General features: G+C 49.0%; 1 protein-coding gene across 4 annotated transcripts in view; it reads right to left on the reverse strand.

Moving 5' to 3' along the window:
- The window catches only part of LOC122382747 (myelin expression factor 2-like), a 24854-nt gene extending 2308 nt beyond the window's left edge, over nucleotides 1-22546 (reverse strand). Inside the window, exons 1-10 of one of the 4 annotated variants that reach the window (XM_043368488.1) lie at nucleotides 22363-22546; nucleotides 12849-12998; nucleotides 12539-12627; nucleotides 12240-12394; nucleotides 11660-11947; nucleotides 9757-9950; nucleotides 9283-9413; nucleotides 8687-8833; nucleotides 7972-8342; nucleotides 3649-4357 (exon numbers count right to left, since the gene is read on the reverse strand). In XM_043368488.1, coding sequence (XP_043224423.1) covers nucleotides 4166-4357; nucleotides 7972-8342; nucleotides 8687-8833; nucleotides 9283-9413; nucleotides 9757-9950; nucleotides 11660-11947; nucleotides 12240-12394; nucleotides 12539-12627; nucleotides 12849-12998; nucleotides 22363-22409 — 1764 coding nt within the window. In that variant the 5' untranslated portion in view covers nucleotides 22410-22546 and the 3' untranslated portion in view covers nucleotides 3649-4165. Of the gene's footprint in view, nucleotides 1-3648; nucleotides 4358-7971; nucleotides 8343-8686; nucleotides 8855-9282; nucleotides 9414-9756; nucleotides 9951-11659; nucleotides 11948-12239; nucleotides 12395-12538; nucleotides 12628-12848; nucleotides 12999-22362 lie in introns of those variants that run through there. The other 3 variants (XM_043368486.1, XM_043368487.1, XM_043368489.1) reach the window with 3 other exon arrangements.
- Between the last annotated feature and the right edge of the window lie 2401 nt (nucleotides 22547-24947).

The raw sequence follows: 24947 nt of genomic DNA on the forward strand, positions 1-24947 counted from the left end.
CACACTGCACCCGATCAGCCCCGTCAGCGGGCTCCCTTCCCGGTGACACACTGCACCCGATCAGCCCCGTCAGCAGGCTCCCTCCCCGGAGATGCACTGCACCCGATCAGCCCCGTCAGCGGGCGCCCTCCCCTGGCGACACAACTGCACCCGATCAGCCCCGTCAGCGGGCGCAGAGCGCTCCCTCCCGGCGATACACTGCACCCGATCAGCCCCGTCAGCGGGCGCCCTCCCCTGGCGACACACTGCACCCGATCAGCCCCGTCAGCGGGCGCAGAGCGCTCCCTCCCGGTGACACACTGCACCCGATCAGCCCCGTCAGCGGGCGCCCTCCCCTGGCGACACGCTGCACCCGATCAGCCCCGTCAGCAGGCTCCCTTCCCGGTGACACACTGCACCCGATCAGCCCCGTCAGCAGGCTCCCTTTCCGGAGATGCACTGCACCCGATCAGCCCCGTCAGCGGGCGCCCTCCCCTGGCGACACAACTGCACCCGATCAGCCCAGTCAGCGGGCGCAGAGCGCTCCCTCCCGGCGATACACTGCAACCCATCAGCCCCGTCAGCGGGCGCAGAGCGAACTCCCGGCGATACACTGCACCCGATCAGCCCCGTCAGCGGGCGCCCTCCCCTGGCGACACAACTGCACCCGATCAGCCCCGTCAGCGGGCGCAGAGCGAACTCCCGGCGATACACTGCACCCGATCAGCCCCGTCAGCGGGCGCCCTCCCCGGCGATCAGTGCACCCCGTCAGTCTCGCCGTTAGGAGAGCACCTTGGTGAGACGTGCCACACATCAGAACCAAATATGTGCATAGTTCACAGCTTCTAAGTACGAGTAGCTGACAGCACAAGTCATAGAGCGGTCAAAAGGAAGGCGAATGCGTATGTGTTGAAAGGGAAGAAAGACACACCGATCAGTACATCAACAATCACAGAGGAAAACCAGCGAGCAGTACGATAGAGAACCAGTATAACGCCTTTTGGGGCGACTAACGGAGCGAGCGAGAGGGTGGGCCTTGCACGTGCGAAATTGCGAGGGGGTACCTCCAACTGACTTGTGCACGGCACCCTACTAACTGGTCTCTAGCGATGTGCCAAATTTGGGCACAATCGGCCCAGCCGTTCTCGAGATCTGGAAGCGGCACCCTGCACGTGCGCACGTGCAAAATGGGTCCCAACTGACTTGTGCACGGCACCCTACTAACCGGTCCCTAACCGTGTACCAAATTTGAGCGCAATCGGTCCAGCCGTTCCCGAGATCTGGAAACGACCCCTGCACGTGCGCACGTGCAGCAGCACCCCAACTCTGGCACATGTATATGCAGTGCCTAGTGGGTGCCTACCTACATGCCAACTTTCAGCGCAATCGGCCAAGTAGTTACCGAGATATTGCAACAATTACAAAACTGACACCTCTTCGTTTTGCACGTGGCACGTGCATAAGGGGTCACCCACATGCATCGGGAATAGTCCAATACTTGGTAGAAGGAATGAAGCTACCCTACAAAAATTACCGCGTGTAAATCGGTCAAGTGGTTGCTGAGATATAAGCCTCGCAAAAGCGTGACCACGGCCGGCCGCTCATACTCAGAAATTTCCGTTAATCTAAGGAAAGACTACGCTCGCTTCGCTCGCTCCGTAACAAGTGTATTTTCTTGTATTTTTACTTTGTTGCTCAGAATACGCAGATGAAGGAACGGAGCCGTTTTCTGGACTGAAGGAGGACGGACGCTACGAAAGGTGTGATAAAACAAATATAAACAACACGAACAGCAAGGGCAAAGGGAAGCGTAGGGATATAAATTTCCAGTCATCTCAGTCCGCTGTCGCGATCTCTCCCGGCGACGTAGTATGGATATCGGAAATGCGCAGATTATACTCGAAGTTAACTAATTTCGCAGCAAAACTATGGAGCTTAAAGAGCGTGAATTAGACCCAACCTGAACCGGACATTAGGCACGAAGTATATATAATATGAGCAAACACCCACACCGAAGAGCTACCAGCAAAATGTACAAACGGGATAAAGCAATCGGCCAACTATCGTAGTGAAACGAACACAGAAAACACAACAAAGTCCGCTCGAGGCGGCCCACAGTCGTCTTACCAGTGGTATAGCCTTTGCAGAGAGGGCTGCCGGCGCCGCGAAGGGACGAACGATGCCTGAACTCCCAGTAACCGGGCGAACAGAGGAGGCCTCGCCGCGGCGCGGAGGTCGGACTCGATGGCGGAATCCAACAGACGACTCCAGGCAGCATGCTGTCTTCGGTCCAGCGACGGCGTGACTCATACTGCTGATCGCGGCCTGTCTGCCGTTCAGCGCGACATCCGAACTAAAAAGCCTAATCGAAATATGCGCAGCTGAGAGGCTGCTGGTCTCAGCAGTTTTATATCAACGCAAATAGCACAACGCATGGCGTTGAGTGGACTGGGACCAAAATAAGACGGCGGCTCCCATTTCAAACATCCATATCACCAGCTCAGGCATACCGTCTTTCCATCCCAATCACAATGTTCGCGCTCCTGTCGCATTTGCCAAGCTGTTACTGCTTACGTGTAGCAAAGCAATCCACTGTTAGAGCATGCAGCCACGGGGAAATAAACGACTGTGCGGAACTTCACTAACAAGATAGCTGGCACAGAACATTGAGAACCTTCAAAAAGACTAATTTTTTCAAGCTGATTATTCAAGTTTTTAGCTAACTAGTTGGTGCCATCAGTCCAATATATTAAATATTGCGGCGAAGGACGTAGGTATTTCCTATACGAACCAAAAACTTACCAGAGTTAACCACTTTGCAAGGAACACCCAATGGAAAGCAAGTAAACAATTAAACACATTATTTTACCTACAAAATGCACGAAGAACGTTTTACTTTATATCGATCAAATAGTGGAAAAGATGAAAGGAATGAGTGAAAGGGCAAAGAGATATGAACAAATTTTGCGACTACGAGCGATAAAGCGTACAACAAAGATATCAAGGATATGGATGCCTGAAGATTTGTCTTCGCAGCGTCATCTTGGATTCGTGTTTCACAGATATGACAGGTCGTTTACCATATTCCGCGTTCAGAAGCACAGCAGTGAAGAGATGTCCGCTTTGAACCATCAACTGTTCGGTACTCTTCTGTACATTGCCATTCTTGCATCTTTTAACCGCAAGTTACTTCACCAATTTAAACCGTAGATGGAACCAGACGGCCCAAGACCAGGTGAGAAGTGTATAAATACATTAATCACAAAACCTATTGCACTTTTTGCTTAGAACCTTGGTGATTTCGCAGCAGTTTGACCTTATACAAACAAACATAATGGAAGCCACTTGAAAGGCATTCCGAATGCACAATCAGGCTGCATCTAGCACAAACAATAGTAAAATCCTCCCATGCCTAAGCATTCACCACTACAGATGTTTCGTGAATATCAAACACTCATCGGCTAGAGACACCTATTTAACGAGAACTTCCTTATCGCATTTGCTATTCGGTCACGCTGATGAAAGACAGCCTTACCGTGGACGCTCCAAGAGTTTGTCAGTCTGAACATAAGCGCGGTGTCCTGGAGATCGACTCTGGTTTCGACTGGCCGCCGAGCACTCCGAAGTCTCCCCTGCAGAAACAACTCCCGCCGATGACATACGCAGGTGCCGAGGCATTTTATGTATTTGTACGTCTCTGCGCTAAATGAACACCGGGTGATACATGAACGCTGCCGACAGCCGGCGGCCTCCGACTGCCGCTGGAGCCCGGTGGCAGACGCCGCTGGCGGTCGGCCGGTGCCGCGCCGCTCAGACGCCGCCGGCTGCCAATGTGGTGGAGACGCCAGACCGCTGGACGCCAGTCAGAAACGCAGACGGACGCTAGCAGACACAGACAGACAGAGAGTCCCGAGCGGGCGCCGAAAACACCGACGGCTGAGCTCGAGGAGCGAGCAAGTTCCCGTTCCGGCCGACCGGTCCCGGCGCCTCCCCGCTGCCACGCCGCTGGCAGCGCTGGGTCGCCAGGTCGGCCCGCCAGCCGGCGAGAGGTCTCTATACAGCGCGTCAGAGGAAACCCACCCCGCTCAGGAAGAGCGCCTCTTCAGCGAGAATCGCAAAGCTTCAGTAAAATCCGCAGGTGATGGGCCGCCCGTGGGCGGCAGTTGATGCGCGGCGGGCCGGGGGCTCAGTAGGAGCGGACGTCGATGGTGCGGCCGTCACAGCGCGAGCCGTCCATCAGGCTGATGGCCCGCTGCGCCTCATGCGGACTGGAGAAGCGCACCACGCCGACGCCCTTGCCCTTCATGTCGGCGTAGCGTACCTCGCCCGCCTCTCGGAAATGGTCGCGCAGCATCTGCCACGTGAATCCCGGGTCCAGCTGCAGGGAGACAACACACAGAGGCCCGTCAGACCGCCGCTCCGCCACCGGCGTACACCCACTGCCGAACAGGCCGACAACACAGCCGGAAACGTCACTACAGGCAGAGCGAACATCACTCGACGGCAGATAACCTGGAATTCGGGCAGAGCAAGGACCAAGCTCCTCTATCCTGCTGGGATATGCAGAAATAGACGATGTAGCCCGACCTGAGCATGGCATGTGGAGTACAGGGGCGTGCGCTAGAATCCGGAACAACTTGTACCTGGTATGAAACGAAAATCGTTTCTTATATAGCAGTCTGATTTCCTGGATGGCTTCTAACCTATACTATCTTCAAGTGACAATAAAATAAACGCTAAAACCGTCAGTGTTCGGTCTCCACAATGCAACTATTGCTGCCCTTCATTGAAAACGTACGCTTCAGGAGATTATTGGACTTATTTCAAAACCCGAATTAAACCGCGTGCGACCATGCAAAGTTACTGAAAGTCGACAGAGAATGGGGATGAACTCTCGACTCACGAGAAAAAAAAGGCAGCATCGAATCAAGGTGGGGAATGGAAACAAGGACTAGCTGAGGCAGATGATCTTCAATGAAAGGGACGTCATGCCTCCGAGCTACTATGACGAAGATCTTGACGAGAGATGGACCCTTGGCACGAAGATTTGCGAAGCTGTGGATGGTTCGGGAAGCTGGAGGGAAGCCGTAGCTCTATCTACAGGATCGAGCTCGTGATCAAACGTCCAGCCGAGTCCAGACGCGGTGCTGCGATAACCTGGACATCCCCTGGTCGACGGGGCGCTGGCCTCCCAGTAATACAGGCTCGAGTCCCTGAGACTTCATTTCCGGGGGCGTCCTTTAGAGAGTTCAACAAACAAGCAGGCCGCCCAAGTCTGTGGCAGGCTTGACAGTCGTGTGAGGGCCACGATCGGAGCTGTGAGGGATTGGATGGAGCGATACTGCAGGCGAAGGCCCAGACTTTGACGGATTGCAGATGCCAAGTGAGGCCTCATCATATTGTATCCACACATTATTATCTTCCTTAATTTTCCGGATTCTAGCGCACAGCGATGTCCACAGTCAAGGTCGAGGGCGAGGGCTACCCCAACAATTTCATCCAGAGACAGTTTGGGTGCATATTCGTTGAGGTTGAGGATATCGTAATTCGTAACACACAAATTAGCAAAGTCATATTCCAACTTTCTGTTTTTTTTTTTTTTTTTTTTTTTTAGTGTCACTCTAACCTATCCGGTAAATCGTTTAGTGTATTTTCACTGGAAAGGTGACATGTTACTCAGGCATTAAATTTTGATATCGCTTCGTTCACTTCGCATGATTGGGTTTAACGATGCATCATCAAAAAATGGTCAATTTCATTGAATGCTCAAAATTATGGCAATCAAGGCTAAAAAAGTAAGAAAACAAAAAGCATAAGGGGGAAAATGCAAAATGTTCTCATATGAGCCAGTAGTGTGCAGTATGCTCAGAGTGACGACTGCATCAGAAGGAACTTTGAAGAATGCTCTTAGGAAGAGAACGATTTATACTACATATCGATGTTTTAATCATCTCAAGTTTGTATTGTTCTGACTCAGCAACGATGTGCAAATGACAAAAAAAAGTGAAAATAAAATGCTGGCATTAGCTTACAAATGGAACTGAATGATGTATTGTTTAGAGCTGTTGCTGATTTAAGATGGCTCGGGTGAAGTAATTTTTACTTTTGGCATTCTAACATGCTGGACTGCTCCCGTTCGAGACGCCGACGATCCGAATGGGCGCATATTAGAGTTGCAAAGTTTCCCCCAAAGGCTGCTACCGGCACCGCCCCGCCCCACAAATTTTTTTGGGGATACCGGCATGCTACCACGCCCAAAGCAAAAACACCACCAAATTACCGGCATACTAAAAAACCTGCATTGTTAATTCCAGTTTACCCCTACAAGAGATGCCACATTTTCCTCTTAGTGTCCAAAGTTTGAATCATATACTAATATTTTTTTTGTGCAAAACCAAAAATACCGGCATGCTACCGGCAAGACATGCCAGATACCACAAAAAAACCTGCGGTAGTGAAGAATTACCGGCATGCCGGTAATGCGGTAGGGAAACTTTGCAACTCTAGCGCATATGGACCTCTGAGATTCCTAGATTGACACCAGTCCCGAGACTGTGCGACTCCGAGACAGTGCAACTGTGCGACTGAGGAGACTGGACACTTCCTAAGCCTGGCCTGACTGAAGGCCCCTTAAAGACACGGTCATGAATGAGGACGAATGAGGAAGCGATTGACATCGAGTTAGCGTACCAGCCGACCGGAGTTTTTCAGAGCGCATGCCGCCTGGACGTCACAGTTTATCGAGCGGAGGGCGGGAAATGACGAAAGGAATTTTCCAACTGTGTTAATGGTGTCAACCTCTGCAAAATGATAAATTATAAAGTTCTCACCGCAACACAAACACGTTCTTGACATTACATGTGAACCATGAAAGAGACCGAAAACAAGAGCCAATAATTACGCCTTAGCATGGAATGCACACTATTAAAGTTATAACTGGTGGCTTAGGAGTCGAGCCAAAACAAGGCGATTTAAGGAAAAAAAAAACACGATGCAGACCATCGTCGAATCGCAAATTGCAGAAAACCAGTAATCCAAGGACACATCGTAGCAGCCTGCGTTGAATGGCATCGAGCGTTCGTATAATTCTTTTTGACCTCACAATTAGTGGAGATGAGTAGCCGCTTATTCTTGGGAAGTAGCCTGTGAGCGGGCAGGGGAGCATAGGAAAATTGCCACGTTATGAAAATCCTGATACCTCATCACGATCAAGGATATCATGGATCAACTAGACATCACCCATCCATTATTTTCGCAGATACCAACGGAAGAAACATTGTACAAATAATAATTACCACTCATTATGGGTGATTACAGCAGATGCATAGGTCGCATTCTTTTTTTTTTTTTAGTTATACACTAAGTAAATGATCGGAAGGATACTTTTTTTGACACATGGGGTCGAAGAACACTAGATATAGAACAAAACACAAAGGCAGGATGTCGAGCTGATTAAGCTGACAAAGCTGGCCAACCGAGCGTTGTAAATGTTATGTGCCTGTGGAGTTGGAATGTCATCAAGCTCGTCCATCGCCAGCCTGGACAGCCCGGCAATCAAAGCTGGAAGACAAAGATATAGCTAAGATCAGCCCGCCAACAGTTGAATAGTTGCGAATTTTTCACACAAGACATATCCACAAAAGAAGGAAGACCAGCCCAGTAAAGAACGCCTTCCGAAGTACCTGATAATGGGATGGAAGCCATGGCAATGGGAGAACCTAGAAACTATGGGACGACAAACATGATAATGAACGAAAGCACTAATCGAAAAACGAGAGCACCAGATGCGCTGAACTTTGAGCGCGGCACGGAGGTAGTCGTCCAACGAGTTCAAAGATACTGAGTGAGGGGCCCGGAGCTGGCGACGCTGCCCATCACACAGCAGAGCAGAGAGGCGGCGGACTGCTCCCGGGCCAGCCGCCGGCCGCGCTGCAGCTGGGTGTGCGCGGCGCCGCGCCGCTCGCCGTCCGCCGCTCACCGGCCGGTACTCACGTTACTGACGATGATGGAGTCGGAGAAGTTGCGCGACGAGCCGCTGTTGTAGTCGGACGAGCCGAAGCCGCCACCGCCGCCGTAGCTGGGCCGGCCCGAGCGGCCCGGGTCGCCGCCCCGGTCCAGGCCGCCGCCGCGACCGCCCATGCCGCGCAGGTCGTCGCCGCCGCCGAATCCGCCGGCGGGGGCGGTGGCGGCGGCCGGCAGTCCGCCGCCGAGCTGCGACAGGCCCGGCTGCGGCAGCTGGCCGAGCTGAGAGGCGGCGCCCAGCTGGCCCAGGCCGCCGGTGGCCCCCAGAGAGGTGAGGCCGCCCAGTGCGCCGAGTCCGACACCGCCGGCGGCGCTCACCATCGGCACACCGACCGGGAACCCTGCGGGCGCCGACACACTGTCAGACGACCTGCGACCACTGTCGGACGATCCCCGACCCAGGCGCACATCGTCAGTCGGTCACAGACCCGGCGCACACCATCAGCAGGTCACAGACCAGGCGCACATCGTAAGCCGGTCAGCGACCCGACTCAAATGATGCCACGCAGCAGTGTCAGCATGACTACGATGTCTATAGCCACGCTGATTTGTAACGTAAAAATGATAGCATCCAACACACTTCAGCTTGCTACAAAGTCCGTGGAGTGTCTTTGAGCCCCTGTTGTAAGGCCCAGCTCCCCGGACCCCTGCGTGTGCCCCTGTTCCGGTGTGACGGTCTGCTCACCTGCGGCAGCGGCTCCGGGCGCAGCGCCCATCAGGCCGAGCGCGGCCGCCCCGTTGGCGGCGGTGAGGTTGGTCAGGCCGCCCAGGCCACCCAGCTGAGCGGCGGCCGGCGCCGGCGCCGGCACGGCCATCTGCTGCTGTTGCGCCTCTGCGGGAACAGACGAAGAGACTAGGAGCAGCCGTGTCACTTGGGGAAAGGGCAGACCGAGCGGCCACCGACAGTGGGAAACGGGACGACAGGGTCGGCCCGTTATCGGTCATGTTGGAGCTGTATTTTGGCAGTCCAGCAAACACAGTTGCACAAGGCACCACCAAATAGGCAGGTACAGAAATTCACAACAATCTTTCATACGAGTCACCAGATCGCCTATTCTGACAAAAACTGGCATGCTTATTAACAAACAGAAAATTACATAAAGCTTTCGTTAATTTGATCGCTGAGGTTTTAAGCACACCGACTTCTACTTAACGGCGCGCTGACCACGAATAACGTTTCACAATCAAACAAACTTAAATTCACACATTTACATAAGCACCATCACATGGCATAACATTTGCAGTCATGACAGGCGTGGTATACAAGATTCCGGTTCTCACCGAGTTTGCTGGCCACGTCGGCGAGGGGTTTTCCGTTGGAGCCGAGTCCGAGGCCGAGTCCGGACAGTCCCGGCGGCAGCGCCGGGCCGGTGTCGCGGTCCTTACGCTCGGCCACCCGGTCCATCCGCACGCTGCCGCACGACGGGGGAGGGTCAGACACTCGGCCAACAATGGAGGGGTGCCGCTGACAGGCTGCGAGCCAGGAGCAGCACGCCGCTCACCAGACTGATACAACGGACGAGCAACAGCACGACCGTCGGCCCGGCCCGCCCCCATTGAGCTGGGCCAGGCGCCACGGCCTCAAAGACATCACGGCATTTCGAAAGTTTTGTCAAACTCCAGAAGAGAAGAAACCAGCTACCAGAGTAAATCAGACGCACAAAACAGCCCGTAAAACAATGACCCGTGCCTGCTGACCGCGCCGTGACCTTCCCCAAATGTGGTAGCGACTCGGCCGGGCGGCCACCGACTGACCTGATGACGCGGTCCATATACATCTGGTTGTTGAGCATAGAGATGGCCTGCACCGCCTCCACGGGGTGTTCGAACTCAACCACGCCGTGGCCCTTGCTGTTGCCCTCGCGGTCCTTGTTGATGGACACGGAGACCACCTTGCCGGCCAGGCCGAACACCTCCTTTAGCTGCTTCTCGTCCACGCTGTAGATCAACTGTGAAGTAGATATATTGCGCGTCAGATTACCTACTAAAAGGAGACGAGATGATCAAGCGTGAGAAAAAACGTAGTTGTGTAAGTTTCAGAACTACCATGCATACAAAAAAAAAAAAACAACAACAACTAAGAATAGCCATCGGCGGATATTATTAGAAAGTGAACATTTAAGAGTTACAGTATAAGACAGACGCCCTGCACAGCAGGCAGTGCAAATGGCGCTCCCGGGTGGCGTATTCGCCAATTGTATTACACGAATCGGCCAACCAATGGCTTGCCTCCTGAGTGACGTCAGCGTGGCGTCATACTTTCGGTCCTCGCCCTGGTGGCGTCTATTGAAGCTAGGTTTTAACTTATTGACATTTAAGCTACATGGGGTACGTTATCGCCGTGGCGAAGTGGTTAGAGTATCGGACTGGTGATTCAGAGGTAGGTGGTTCGAATCCACTCGGCGACTTCGATTTTCGTGTCATCTGTCATTGTGCGTTTTTTATACATTTGTAACGGCGTGCACCTAAGAAATCAGACGTAGGCATTCTTCTAATGAATATGTTGCATAAGGTAGATATTTGCAGTCCAACCGATTGGTTCGGTTTCGGTATTTTCCAATGGTCTTTGTTTGTATTTGGTTTGGTAGCGGTGTTCTGATTTTCTGTGATTGACATCACTAATGCATAGTGCATACTATGCGAACGTAGCCAATGGAAAGACAAATGGTGCTGGGCGATGGCCATTCATTGATCAATATTTCTCACTGCCAATGGGTGATAGCACGCAGCATTGACAGGGGCGGCGCTGACCTTTTGAAAGTAGGTGGGCACTTCACACTTGGCAAGGTAAAGTACCTAAAAGTAGCGAAACCTAAGATGAAAAGTAAAAATCGCACGCTGGTAAGCAGGCTATTAGATAGCTTTTCGTGTAAGAATCACCATGCACAAAAAAGTTCGGCATAGCTGTTAGCGTAATCACGGGACGAGATAATCAGTTTCCAGCCGTCAGAGCGTCATCTATAGGAGCTATGCCCTAACTATAACTTTTACATTTCAGCCGCCAGGGGGATACCTAAGTCCTCTTACTTGGAATCTAGTTAAAGTCAAAAGATTTATATTAGACGTTTGTGAAGATAACTTGGGACTGGTTGTTAAGTTGCATGCTCACGGCGGGCTGTCATCAATTTATCTCTATACATGTCTTATCTGATCGATGAAATAATACAGGAATCCGTTGTCATTCGAGTGTGTTTCATAATAGCTCTTCCGACTTTGACGAATATCGACAGTGCCGTAACAAAATTGGTAGTTCAGGTATAGACTGCAACTGCAGTTCTTTTGCAACTTATTCCTTAATCAGATGAACACTTGTCAGAGATTTATTGGGCGTACGATATTGGCGTGCGAACGTAGGGGCCAAAAATGCGCGTCTACGACCGACTTCTTTTTAAGAGAAAAGAACCGCTGAAGCAAGAATCGATCCACCGACCTGTCGTCCATCACACCGAGACTCTAACCACTCGGCTACGGCGACACATACATGCCTGATAGCCATATACAATGCAAAACTAGTCTCAACTCAAATCTAGCCTCAATGCATGCATTGTCGCGGCGGATGGCTATGACGTCGCACTAGAGATGTCGCTAGTTGATGGGCCGATTCGTGTAATACAATTGGCGAATACGCTCCCGGGTGCCGGCCCCAGCCCGGACTCACGTTAGCCACGAACACCCGGTTGACGAGCGGGCCGTCGATGCCGAGGCTCTCCAGGAAGCTGACGTTGAGGCCGTATGTGTTGGTGTACTTGGCCTCTGGCGGCACGGCCGGGCCGGACGGCGGCCCGTCGCCGAGGAAGCCGCGCCGGCCGTCCCTGCCCATGTCTCCGGCGCGCGGGTGGCCGCCGCGGCCGCCCACGCCGATGTCGCCGTGCGGCACGCCGTCGCGCAGGATGCGCCCGTACCGGTCGCGCTCCACGCCAAAGTCCTGTCGACGCACCGCGTCCAGCTGTCACAGACGGGCGACACCGCAGCAGGCATTGGGTGTCATTGGGCTTCACCTCCCACTGGGTAGCAGGCCAGTGGTGATCACTAAATTAACAAAGGGAACACGACAGCTGTTGATGCCTTCATATATTTCGAATACCGTTGTGATCGTACACCATCAACATGCAAGATAAGTGCTATTGCATTTTAAACAACTAGAGACATCCTGTGCACACCAAAAACATTGAACTACTAACGAGAAACATCGAAAATCGAAAAAAATTGCTTTATTCTCTGTTTGGTAATAACCTCACCTCCTTGACGACAATCTTGCGACCGTTGAGATCGTAGCGGTGCATCTTCTCCAAGGCAATGTCGACCAGCTCGTTGGAGTCGAACTCGATGATGCCACAGCCGCGCGACTTGCCGGTATCGTCGGTAAACACCTCGACATAAGAGACCTCGCCCACTGGCGACACCAGGGGCAAAGTTAAATCGGGCATGGGTCTGCGATAAATCATTCAGACTGCACAGAACAGGCTGGCGACCGTAATACGTCAGACTAAGATATGTCGGATCAGTGTCGGGCTGAAACAATAACCAAAATCCTTACCTTCATGCCGGAAAAGGTCCTTCAGTTCCTGCCAGCGGAAGTCGAATGGAATGTTTGAAACGTAGACGCGCCGCTCCGGACGTCCACGCCTGAAAATGACATTGTCATTAGTCACAGTGGGGAACTGACGAATTTGACACCGATGTCATTGGGGATTTCATATCTCGTTCATAAAGATGACAAAAATAATCCATTTCGTGAGGAGCATCAACACTGGCACAATAGTATATCCATGATCGGGTCGGCCTCTGCACTGGTTCCCGTCCGCAGCCCGGCCGGGAGAGGCTTCCGAGCGAGGCGCCGAGCGTACCTGCCAGCGCCGCCGGCAGGGGGCCGGTCCCGCGGCGGCGGTCCGGAGCGGTCGCGGTCGCGGTCGCCGCCGAACCGGCGTGGTCCGCGGTCCCGGTCACCGCGAGAGTCACGGTCGTTCCGCATGCCCTCCCGATCGCGCAGCGGGGACCTGTCGGCATTCGGGGGGAGCGGGTTAGACTATCAGGGACACGACAATTAGTGTCGGCGCGTCGTAAGCATGGCAGCTGGTAAGCAAGGGAGACCGTGTTGGTGCGATAATAACGAGTATAACACCTCTTTGCCAAAAGACACTAGGTCACTCAAAGAGCACTGGGTCACTCATAGAGCTTGCGTCCGTCCGCGGCTCCTGGGTTTCAATGCTTCCATATTGAACGATCTCAGTGTCATTTAGCCTCAGTATCATTGCATAGAGTAACATGTAATTCGGATTCGAGATCAACGCCTACGGGTCGCATTCGCCCTGTGTCAAGAACATCCAGGATCAAAAGACAGGGTTGCGGAGGCCGAGACAGACTCGCTCACAGTGGTGGTAAGCAGGGCTGCGGAGTCTGAGTCGGAGTCGCCCGAAGTAGACAGTCCTGCCTGGAGTCGGATTCGCCAAAATCTTACCGACTCCGACTCCGGGGTCAGAGTTAACCCGCGCACCGACCGGGATCTGCGCCAAGTTAGAACAGACGGGGAAGGGCGGTTGACCGCCTCCCCCCTTGAGATCTCGAAAACGAAGCAAGATAGCGACAAGCGGTAAACGGCATGGGGTACGCACTGACAAGATCTACAATTTTTACTAAGTCATTTTCAGGTCAGGTCAAAGATGACGTCACAGGGGTCAAAAATGTCAAAATGGCCGCGCTAGAAATGAATAGTTTTTTCTCGAATATCTTTCGAAGTAGCCCAGCTAGGAGCAAACTAACGATACCACCGTGATCCTCTCGTCAAACCGCATAGAATCATAGTTTTGCTTACCTCGAAGGGTCAAGGTCAAAGGTTGACCTCAGGTCACCTGACCCCAAGGTCATCATGCATATCATTCGATGCGCCTTGACGAGCTGAACACAATGAGACCATCCGCGCGGCTGTATCTCGTTCCTGGACGGAGTTATTAGCCAAAAACCTTTGGTGACCCTTGATGGTGTCACATGACCTTACAATTGCCCAACAGCAAAAAAGGCCTCAAGGTAGTTAAGGTTGATCGTGTATGAAGTCATTCATTGTAAATTGGGTCATTCCGACGCGTTTTAGTGGAAAACTGATTTCCCCCATTGACTTATAATGGACAGGTCAAGAAATTGACCTGATCTTAGTTAATCGATATCAAAATTCCGAGATAAACAAATTGTAGCTATCAATGAGCTCATTATATCCTGCGACATTCAAAGGCCTCCGTCATCTACTGTAGCTCTGACACGGTGACAACGTTGCAAAAAAGTGATTTGAGGTTGGGTCATTCGAGGTGACCTGACCTTGAAAGGTAGGAGGTTCAAACTTGCACACGATGTGTAAAATTGATTAGGGGAAAGTCATGCTAAATTTCGCGGCGCTACGAGCCACGGTTTTCCCGCTATTCACGAAAAACCTCAGGGAGGGGGGCGGTCATCCCCCCCCCCGTCGGTGCGCGGGTTAATGCTCCATGGAGCAACGTCATGCCCTGCACCTGGTTACTTGGCGATCCTACGCTCATTGAACTTTCGATATAAGATTTTGTCGAAAAAAGATCATAGGTACCTACTCCTGTTTTGGACGAGAATTTTCAGCAAAAGAAGCAGAAGAAGGCGAACTCTCCGGAACCTGCTTCTTAAAACCCGGCAATTGCTAGGGTATTTCGCCACCCGCCGTTTGCTGGGGGGGGGGGGGGGGAGGGAGCGTTAAACGCCCCCAGCTGATAACTCGAGAACCAATAGGCGCAGCGAAACGTACGAGGCGGCAAACGAAAGAACGCGACGAGACGCTTCAGATGAGTACTTCAATTCGGAGATATGGAATTTCAAACTTGCAGTTTTCGGATTCTAAGGGGCTAAATGCATTGGAATGCCCCCTTAGAATCTGTGACGTCAGGGGAGATCTAACGATTTTTAAATCTTAGACTAAAACCATCATTAACACGTGGTGGTATACACTGCCTTGCGCGCAACGTCTGCCGCACTTCAAGGCTGCCAAAGTATTGCTTCCAAATAAGCCGCTAGGAACAGCGGAGATCCCAAAAAGTAAACAAAAGTAAAAGCATAATATCTTGAAATAACCAGTGAATATTTTTCGGTGAAATTTGGTAGATATTGATATTTGATTTTTGATCTTTCCGAACCAAGGGACATCACTTTTATGCCAATTCATTAACTTTTTTGAAGGTGGGAGGGTCCCTTTAGCCCTTCGCCCCAGTGTGTGTGTGGGGGGGGGGGACATATGTATGATGTTATGGGCGCCTATAATTTGTATATCTCGGATTTTTTTATATCCGTGACCTAAGGTCACGCCACTGCAGTGGCGTGACCTTACCATTATAAGTCAATGGAGAAAAATGAAAATGCCTTTAGATCCGTGTGTACGCATAGGAACAGTCCAAATATTTCAGAATCACAATGATTTGGACCATCCGTGACGACCAATGTGTCTTTTTGCTGATAGCCTCTAGAAAGTTCAATAAATCCGAGGTCATTTGAGGCTACAAACAGATTTTTGCCAATAACTCTAGATTGGAAAGAGATAGAACGCTGGGGATGGCCTCATTGTGTTTGTCTTGTTGAGATACATCAAATGATATGCAACATGACCTTTTCCGGTCAGGTCATGACCTTGACCTGAGGTCAAATTTTCAAGTTGACCTTTCAAGGTCAAATTATAGTTCATTCGACGCGTCTCGGTGAGAGGAACACGATTCTGGCAATAGAAATGTCGTGGATTTTGTTAGTCAAAAGTTATTGTCGAAAAACACTTTTCGTAAAACAGCTATTTTTGGAGTTTTTGCCCTCTGGAGGCTAAACCGTTGACCTGAGGTCAATTTTGATGATGACCTTATCAAAAGAAGAGTTCAAAAGCTATCGATTGCTTTTTCATGCGTTTTTTTAGCTATCATAGTTCCTGAGATAAATGCATGTTTTCTGAAAAAAATATAATTACATTTGGCAAATTTTGACCTTTGATGACTCCAGTGACCCCAATATTGCTCTAAGATGAAAAATGACCGAAATACTTTCAAACGTACACATTGAGAGCTATCGACTGCTTTTTACCGCGTCTTTCTAGCCCTTTTAGTTTTTTAGTTAGAGGTGGGTGGTAACATATGCCCCCCCCCCCTCCCACTAGGGCGAAGTTGGCCAAAAAAAGGCGAAGTTGGCTGAGACTTGGGCTGAGACCGCCACTGGGGCGCGGGTTAAAGGAAATAGTTCACTTTCACGAAATTATTTTTTTTGCAATGGATTTGTGATTTTTTATGTTCAAAATGATCAGCAAAGAAAATAAAACCTTTTTACAACAAAAGATTATTTTCTATATTTTTGATATAGGAAGAACTTTTCAGTTTCTGTAAGGCACACGCGATCCAGTATGAAAAGAGCATGGGTCCCGAAAATTCTTCACAAACTAGAGAAATTATCGCGGCCACCGGCATTTGGGCGATCTGCTCGTGCTTTTGTTACTGGAGCATGCGGAGCGCCTCACTGGAGCGAATTTCTCTAGAGTTCTCGTAGATAATTTCTCTAGTTTCTGAAGAATTTTCGGGACCCATGCTCGTTTCATACTGGATGCGAATATATGCAAGGCACACATCCTCAACGCAAGACGACGAGAAATAGAATATCTTTGCCTAGGGTGATCGTTGGGCTGTAAAAGCTCCTGATTTATGCTCGTCTCAGCCCAAGCTACAGAACTGCTATTCCAGTTCAAAACCCATGTTAAAATGTGAACTATTTCCTTTAAGGGACAGTGGCCGTGGGGTGCTAAGGGACAGTTGCGTGGGAAAAACTTTGAGTCATATTAAGTTCCTAATTTGAGAAGTTTAAATAAAAACTTCAGTGTGGTAGTTGGCACTGTTTTGCTCTTGACTATGGGATAAAATGGAATGGTTTTTCATGCAAGTGATTTGGTTGAAAAATCGTTTTGAAAATCATGCTACATTTTTACAAAATTGAAACATCTCTAAAACCCTGTGTGTACCACATAAACTAGTAGGTGTACAGGGAAAATGAATGCATAGTTGTATTGTCACATGTATTGCACATGTCTCCTGAAAAACTTACACAAATCCACCCATTCATTCATCATCCTCTTCCTCTTTTCCGGACACATGCATATTTTTAGGTGGATGTTGGGTGCTAAGGAACAGGGAAGAAAAAATAAAAAAATAGTAGGCTAAACATAATTTCATAAAGTACCAAATTCCACATAAAATGCTGGCAAGTTCATGCTTTTATATCTAACACATCTTAAGTTATAAAGCAAACACCTCAAAACTACCTTAACACTCTCTTTTACAATGATGGGTCAATGAAGACTGATGTAGGTAAATGTGATGTCATCATAAAAAGGCCAAAACATAGAGGGCAACATAATGACGAGTGACTACTATGGACGTCAAACCCCTTGAGACCCCACTTTTTTGCGATAATTTTTTAATGCGTCAACTCTCGTTGACAATATTCTGGCAATGTGTGTTTCAGAACCTGCCGAAACTTTTATTATTAAGGTATTTTGACGCCAAACGATTATGAAAGGTACTTCTCATTCACTCGTAATGTTAAATTTCATGGAACAAATCTGCTGTTTGGGTAGAGGCTACGCGCTCATTGGGCGGAGCCACGTAATGACGTCAGCGCTAAGCTCCGCCCTACCCCTCCGGCGCTCCTTGCCCGGCGACCGGTCACTCGCGTCTCTCGCTCCATTCAGGCTTGATGGTGGGCGGTAGCTGGTAGCGGTAGCGGGCGCTGGTAGATGGCATTTAGAGCAGATGGCGCTGGTGGCGGGACTCGAGTGTGGCCGAGCGCAAGCCTCTGCCCGGGCCTGAATTGACCTAAGCATTACGAGTGAATGAAAAGTACCTTCCATAATCGTTTGGCGTCAAAATACCTTAGTAATAAAAGTTTCGGCAGGTTCTGAAACATACATTGCCAGAATATTGTCAGCGAAAGTTGACGCATTTAAAAATTATCGCAAAAAAGTGGGGTCTCAAGGGCTTTGACGTTCATAGTAGCTTCAAAATGGTTTTTTGTTGATGACAGAAGGGTACTTTTTGGTTCTGGTTACCTTATAATTATCACATTTTCCAGAAAAGTAAACTGCATTACATGTAGGCTAAAAATAGGCTTAGGCAGGTAATAGGCAAAAATAGGCTGTAGGTAATTGGCTAAAAAGGCCATTAGTGGTGAATGAACCTGACTTATTTTTGTGATTGAATATGCAAAACATTTCAATAAATTGTGTGCCCTTTCACACCCGAATTGCGGGCATTTGATGACCATTTCTTGGAATAATATAGGTGTCCCTTAATACTCCACACTGGGCTGCTAAGGGACAGTGATGAAAAAGGATTAAAAATATGCAGGCATATATTTTAAAACTTTAATATAGCAGGCATGTTAAAGGGACCCTCCCACCTTCAAAAAAGTTTATGAATTGGCATAAAAGTGATGTCGCTCGGTTCAGAAAGAGCGAAAACGAATATCTACAAAATTTCACCGAAAAATATTCACCGGTTTTCAAGATATTAGACTTTTACTTTTGTTTACTTTTTTTGGATCTCCGCTGTCCCTAGCGACTTTATTTTAGAAGTGCGGCGTTTGCGGCAGATGTTGCGCGCAAATAGCATATACCACCGCGTGCTACAAAACGTTTTAGTCAAACATTTAAAAATCGTTAGATATTTGCGCTGACGTCACACATTCAGAGGGGTATTCCTAAGCATTAGCCCCTCTGAATCAAAATGCTGCAATTTTGAAATTCAATATTTCCGATTTAAGGCATTTCTCGATGTTGTGAGTGCCGAAACCGGTAATTGTGAGCCAGGGACCCCATTTTGGCTATCTCAACTCAAATCTAATGTTAAGGTGGGAGGGTCCCTTTAAGCGCCAAATTTCACATCAAATGCTGACATTTTGATGCTTCTATCTCCAACCCTTCTTGAGTTATACAACAAAACACCTCAAAACTGTCGGCACAGGCCATTTTGCGTCCTTCGACGGCACAAGGGGGGGGGGGTTGGTTGGTAGGACCGCCCCCTCGCGTTTGGCCCCTGATTGAGCTAGAGCTTCGCGGAAAAAACAAGCGTGCTGCCCGTCACGAGAGGAAGCCGATGATATCCAATTTTAAGGTCCTAGGTCATCGGGTGACCTCCCAGGTCAGGTCAATGACCCGAAAATCGGGAAAATCGGGACCTGTTAGAAAGTCGTAAAGTGTGGCTGCTATGGGGTTTTCCGGGGTGCTGACCACGAATATCGTGTTAGTTTTGATCAGAGATAATGTCTTTAAGCATTTAGACCAGGTCGGGTCAGGTCAGGTCAGGTCAACCGGTAGGGGCCGTGATGGGTATTCGTAATACGTGTCAACCGCCTCTGACAGCTTCGTAACATGCTACGAAGGCACTAAAACTACTTCGTAAATGTTCAAATGGTTGCTAAATTCGAAATCAGCTCCAAAAACTAGCCTAGAAACATGTAAAACTCGAAAAAGTGAACCGAGGTCACCAAAGGTCAATGGCCTGACCTTCGGGTGACCTTGACATCCACCCTAATGCATGGGAGCAACATCAAATCACATGTTTGAACGTTTGAAACCACGAAAAGCTTGCAAACGCGCCGCTAATGCGAGCCGACATACGCCGAATCGCGATTCCGGCCAAACATGGTCTCGGAAAGAAGTTTACAGGTCAAAGGTCATTTGGGTCAGGGTCATGAAATTTTCAGGGTAGGTGTAAAATTGGTCAATGCGAGGGTACTGAAAGTTTCGTCGCGATCGGCCGCTTTTTATGCGAGTTATTCGCGAAAAACCTTAGGGGGGTTGCATCACCCCCCCCCCCCCCCGCCGGCGAGGGTTAACACCCCGTTTTACGGTATCTCAAAAATATTCCAACCAATTTTTCTAAACTTTGTCATATGCTATAGTGCGGCGGAAAAAGTGGGGGCGTTTAACCCGTTTAACCCAGCAACTCGCGGGTTCTGCCATTATTTATAAGGCATTTTATTGCAATGTAAGGCTTAGGAACGCTCCAAGGATCATGTCAGGCAAAATAAAAGACATCATCGCTAGGATTTTAAGAATAACGTCTTGAGTCTGAGCTGGAGTCGGAGTCGCAGTCGATTTTGGAAGCCGGAGCCGGAGTCTGTTGCCTGAAAATCGATCGACTCCGCAACCCTGGTGGTAAGTAATGAGCCAGGACTAGGAGTCGGAACCGGATTCAGAGTTTGGGTCGACCAAGCTGTATCGACCCACTCCAGAATATTCATGAGAATTTTGGGTGTCACTTGTCTTTAGGCGCATAGCAGCTTGGCTTTTGCATCCAACACAAATCACTAAATCAGTTGGTCAAACTAGCTTAATGGAATCAAAATATGGAGGCATCGACAAGCTACACCTGAGGGCTGTTCACGGGCCCTATGTGCGGTCGGACCGCACACAGCCTCCAAGCTCCGCCCACTGCGTCCCTACGCCAGCCTTCCGTCACCGCACACAGCGATCGCTGTGGCCGGTCGGGACTGGCCACAGCGGACCGTCCACCGCACGCAGCCGTGACGTCAGAACCGCCTACCCATCCCCTACCCACCCCACCCCACGCCTGCTGCACACACCGCACGCAGCAGTGTGCGGTGCCCGTGAACACCCCTCTGCTTGTCACCAAGATGCAGCAAAAAAAAAAGACAGATACTGAACTCAAACTGAACACTGTTGCCAGACTGGAAATCATCCATACACTACGCCGGACGCCCGTGAGACCCTCTTGCGCCGAAATTCGGCGCAAGCGATTTTGCGCTGAAATTTCTGTGTGATTTGCGCCAAAAATTAGGTGCCTATTTGTGCGAAAATTAAGCCCTTTTTATATAAAGCACATGTGCACATCTACCGATCAAGGCTATATGAACCAGACAGTATTCCGGGGCCTTGTATGCTCTCCCATGTTTGAGTTTCCGAATGAGTTTTTCATTTCCACAGAAACCCAATACCTCAATAGTCTTAGTGCACTCTAGCTTCATGCCGTGAAACAAAGCTAGAGCCGTGAGTTCCGGGGCTACAAATTTGTGCCGATGTTACTATCGGCGGAGCGCCGGAGCAGTGTGTTCGAGGCTGGTGGGAGTGGCCGCGAGGGCCGGGCAGCGGAGCAGCATGTGCTCCGGCACATCACCCTCTTCTCGGCACACGGCGCAGAGCGCCGCGGGGCACCGCTTGTCTGGGCATTGCTAGCACGCCGCGGAGTGGAGACAGCCGATTCGGTGCCGTATTGGAGCGAGCGGCTCCAGTGGCCCGCCCTCATCTGGTGCACCGAAACGGCATCCTCTCGGTCCGCTCCGGGGATAGGGAGCGGCGACGTGCTCCCGAGGAGTGGCTTGAATAGTGATTCTGAGCAGTTGTCGCGCCATTGATGCGAGGCCGCACAGTGAACCGCCCTAGTCAGCGAGTGGGCGTTTGAGGGCAGGGCGGCAGTCTGTTTTGCCAGGTCGTCCACGCTCTCATTCCCCTTGATACCGCAGTGGGCAGGAACCCACTGCAGTATTGCTTAACGAAGCTTGGCGATGTTCAACAAGGTCTTCCATACCTATCTCCACGCCGAGGGTTGAGGCCTCACCTGGGCAGCCGCTTCTCTGCTGAGTTCGAGCGGCTCACCAGTTCAAGCACGAGACGACCGGGGTGGGGAGGTCTCCGTCCTGAAACCTCTCCAGAGCCGCCCGCGGGGCAAATCTGCTGCTAGATTGACCAGCGTACTGCATAAATTCGGTGACCGTCATTCGCTAAAAAATCATGCGACCGCCCTGCACCAAAAAATTCGTCCGCCGCCATGCGCTGAATTCGGCGCATGCGAAGTTACGCCGGACGTGCGCTGAAATTTTCGGCGCAATCCCGCCACTACACAGGACATATTTGGCATAACGTGTGTTATTTCCAGTCTGGCACTGTTGAACATGTGCACAACCAAAAATGCATGATGAGTATTGATCCAGTTCATGAATAAAAATTAGATCTAACGAGGCTTGAAATGATCTCACGCATGTCAAAGTGTTTTTATTTTAGGCAAAATAAATATCTAAAACAGTAAAACAAGCTTTCGGCTTTCGGCTAAACTTGATGATGGCGTAATGCCGAAAGCTTGTTTTACTGTTTTAGATATTTATTTTGCCTAAAATAAAAACACTTTGACATGCGTGAGATCATTTCAAGCCTCGTTATATTAATAATAATCATGTCATCCATCCTCGCCCACATAAAAAAATTAGATCTGACACACATGTACAGGAGAAAAATTACCTGAAATTGAATTCAAAATGAAATCAAACTGAATTAGATCGCATCGCACCGGGGCTCGCCGCTCGATTCCTCACCTGTCTCTGCGACCATTCATGTTGCTAAGATGGTTGTAAGTGATCATCGACCTGTGTCAAAAAATGATATATCTTAAGTGACTGCAGAAACAGGTGATCATACAAGAACAAAACCAGAAATAATTAAAACACGCCACGCCGCCGGCCAGACGCGCGCGAAACAGAGAGAATGCGACGCGGATAAAATGCGACGAGCACTTTGGCGCAGGCGCTACGTTCGCCGACAAAGTTCACTCGTGCCTATAAGGCAACCAACCACTAATTTGTCTTTGGTTCAGTTCAAAAGAAAATGGAAGTTTTCCACAGCTTGATATTTACTTAATCTAAAACGGTTTTATGCTTAGATGAACATATGTAAAAGAAATTTTGCATTATTTAAGCATTTATCAAATTTATCTAACAATCTGCGTAAATTCTGATATGGTAAATATGGTAAATACTAAATACGGGGCATTCCACGTCAAATCAAACACCGAAATCCGTCATCCCCTTCGATTTTTCTGAAAATTTGTAGGCAGACTGGGCATGGTTCAAAACTGAGTTACGTATAATATTTTCGAAATTTGATAACGTATCGCTGAGATATAGGTCATCGAATATAGCGAAAAATGCCACATATCAATTTTTTAAATGGCTATAACTCTGGTTCCTTTTCTGGTATCAAAATGATATTAACAGGGTCTTATAGGCAATTGATAAGGCTTTGATTTTTAATTATAAAATTAAATTGAAGCGACCTTGAAATGCATTTGACCTTGAATTAAAACAGAAAAATTTAAATAGCAAAAAACACGTCACCTTCGATTTGGGTAATTTTTACATATTATGTCCGTCACAATGTTCCTAACCATCTGTGAAAAAATTGGAGTGGGCCATTCATAACTTTCGCGGCAAACGCCGTTTTCATGCATCAACATCACGCAACCGCGCGTGACCTTGAAAGACAGAGTCAAGACATGCTTGCTTGTGTACACTTTCTGAAATGAATGATTGCTGATTAGTGATATCCCAAACTCTGCGAGAATGGAAATGCATAGTCATCGTAGTCAAGCATTCACGTTCCATAGTAAAAGTGTTTCAGGCAAACGGTATTTTGCGGTGAATTTTGAGCCGTGTGGAAATGCATCATGAAGTAAATTCAACGAAAACATTATCACGCAACGATATCTTCACGTCTTTTGATCTTCACTATACGAAAGAACATACATTTTTTAGTATGTATGGGGAATTTCTAGCTAATCCAATAATAAATATGGCAGTTAGAGGCCTGCTAAGAGTAACATGTCGCCGGCTGAGGCGGGCTCGGCCGATGCTGGAAACGCAGCAATCACAATTTTGTGTTTACACGTTCATATTTCAATTGTTTACCAACCGATTTTCAAAACTCTTTCACCATAAGATTGCCTGTACATTTCTTAGTCTTCTCACAAAATTTGACGCGAATCGAACGTAATCAGCGGTAGGGAGCGCGATGTAAAGACGTACAGCAATCACAATTTTGTGTTTACACGTTCATATTTCAATTGTTTACCAACCGATTTTCAAAACTCTTTCACCATAAGATTGCCTGTACATTTCTTAGTCTTCTCACAAAATTTGACGCGAATCGAACGTAATCAGCGGTAGGGAGCGCGATGTAAAGACGGAACCGTTCCGTTCCGTCCCGGCACAGTCTACAATTCAGGCGGCACGTAGCGGTCGGCGCCGGCTGCCGAGTCGCCGCGTCGCTGCGGCGACAGGATGTTCACTTTACACCGCTATTACTAGAACAGTTGTGAACCGATTTTCTTATTGCTTGCACGATGAGATGTCCAATTCAATTCTTGACAGGTAGCCATAATTAATTTCGCATTAATCTTATGAGATATTGGCGAAAAACAGGAGGGGTGGGCGAAATTCGCTCTTCCCCCTCCACTGCGCGTGCTAACATACGTTTGCATATGTGCAATTTTCTTCAAAAGTTATGAATGGCCCACTCTAATTTTTTCACAGGTTGTTAAGAATATGGTAGGCAATAAAATATATGAAAATGAGCCAAATCGAAGGTGACGTGTTTTTTGCTATTTCAATATTTGTGCTTAAGAACAGAGTTAAGCAAATTTCAAGGTCATATATTTAAGTAGGTGCAATTCTAAACAAATGCTTAAGAAATTACCTAAACAGTAAGGTTTATTTCATTCAAATCAAACAAGTACAACCAAAGTTATGGTCGTTCAAAAATATAAAGATGCAACATTTTGTAAAAATTTGATGCCCTATATTTAGAAGACCTGTGGTCAGAATGTGCAAAAAAACATCAATGTAATGTCCAGGGCCACACAGGAACTCGCTCACAAATTCATAATGAAATCGCTGATGGTAAGGTGCAAAACAGCCGATTTTTGTTCGATTTGACGTGGAATGCCCCATACATCAATGGCGTTCGAAAGCTGCGAAAATCAGTCCTCCAGCCTCCAAAATGCGCGAGCCCCAGTACCAGTAGCCCAGTAGTAGTGTTCGTGTCTTTTCCGACTTCTGAGTCTCTTTGGATGGCATGAGATGGCCTTGTCATGGATGAAGCCGTAATCGCCACGCCATATGTGGAA

Source organism: Amphibalanus amphitrite, unplaced genomic scaffold (assembly GCF_019059575.1).
Source record: "Amphibalanus amphitrite isolate SeventyFive unplaced genomic scaffold, NRLGWU_Aamphi_draft 000146F_arrow, whole genome shotgun sequence".
Taxonomy (NCBI): domain Eukaryota; kingdom Metazoa; phylum Arthropoda; class Thecostraca; order Balanomorpha; family Balanidae; genus Amphibalanus; species Amphibalanus amphitrite.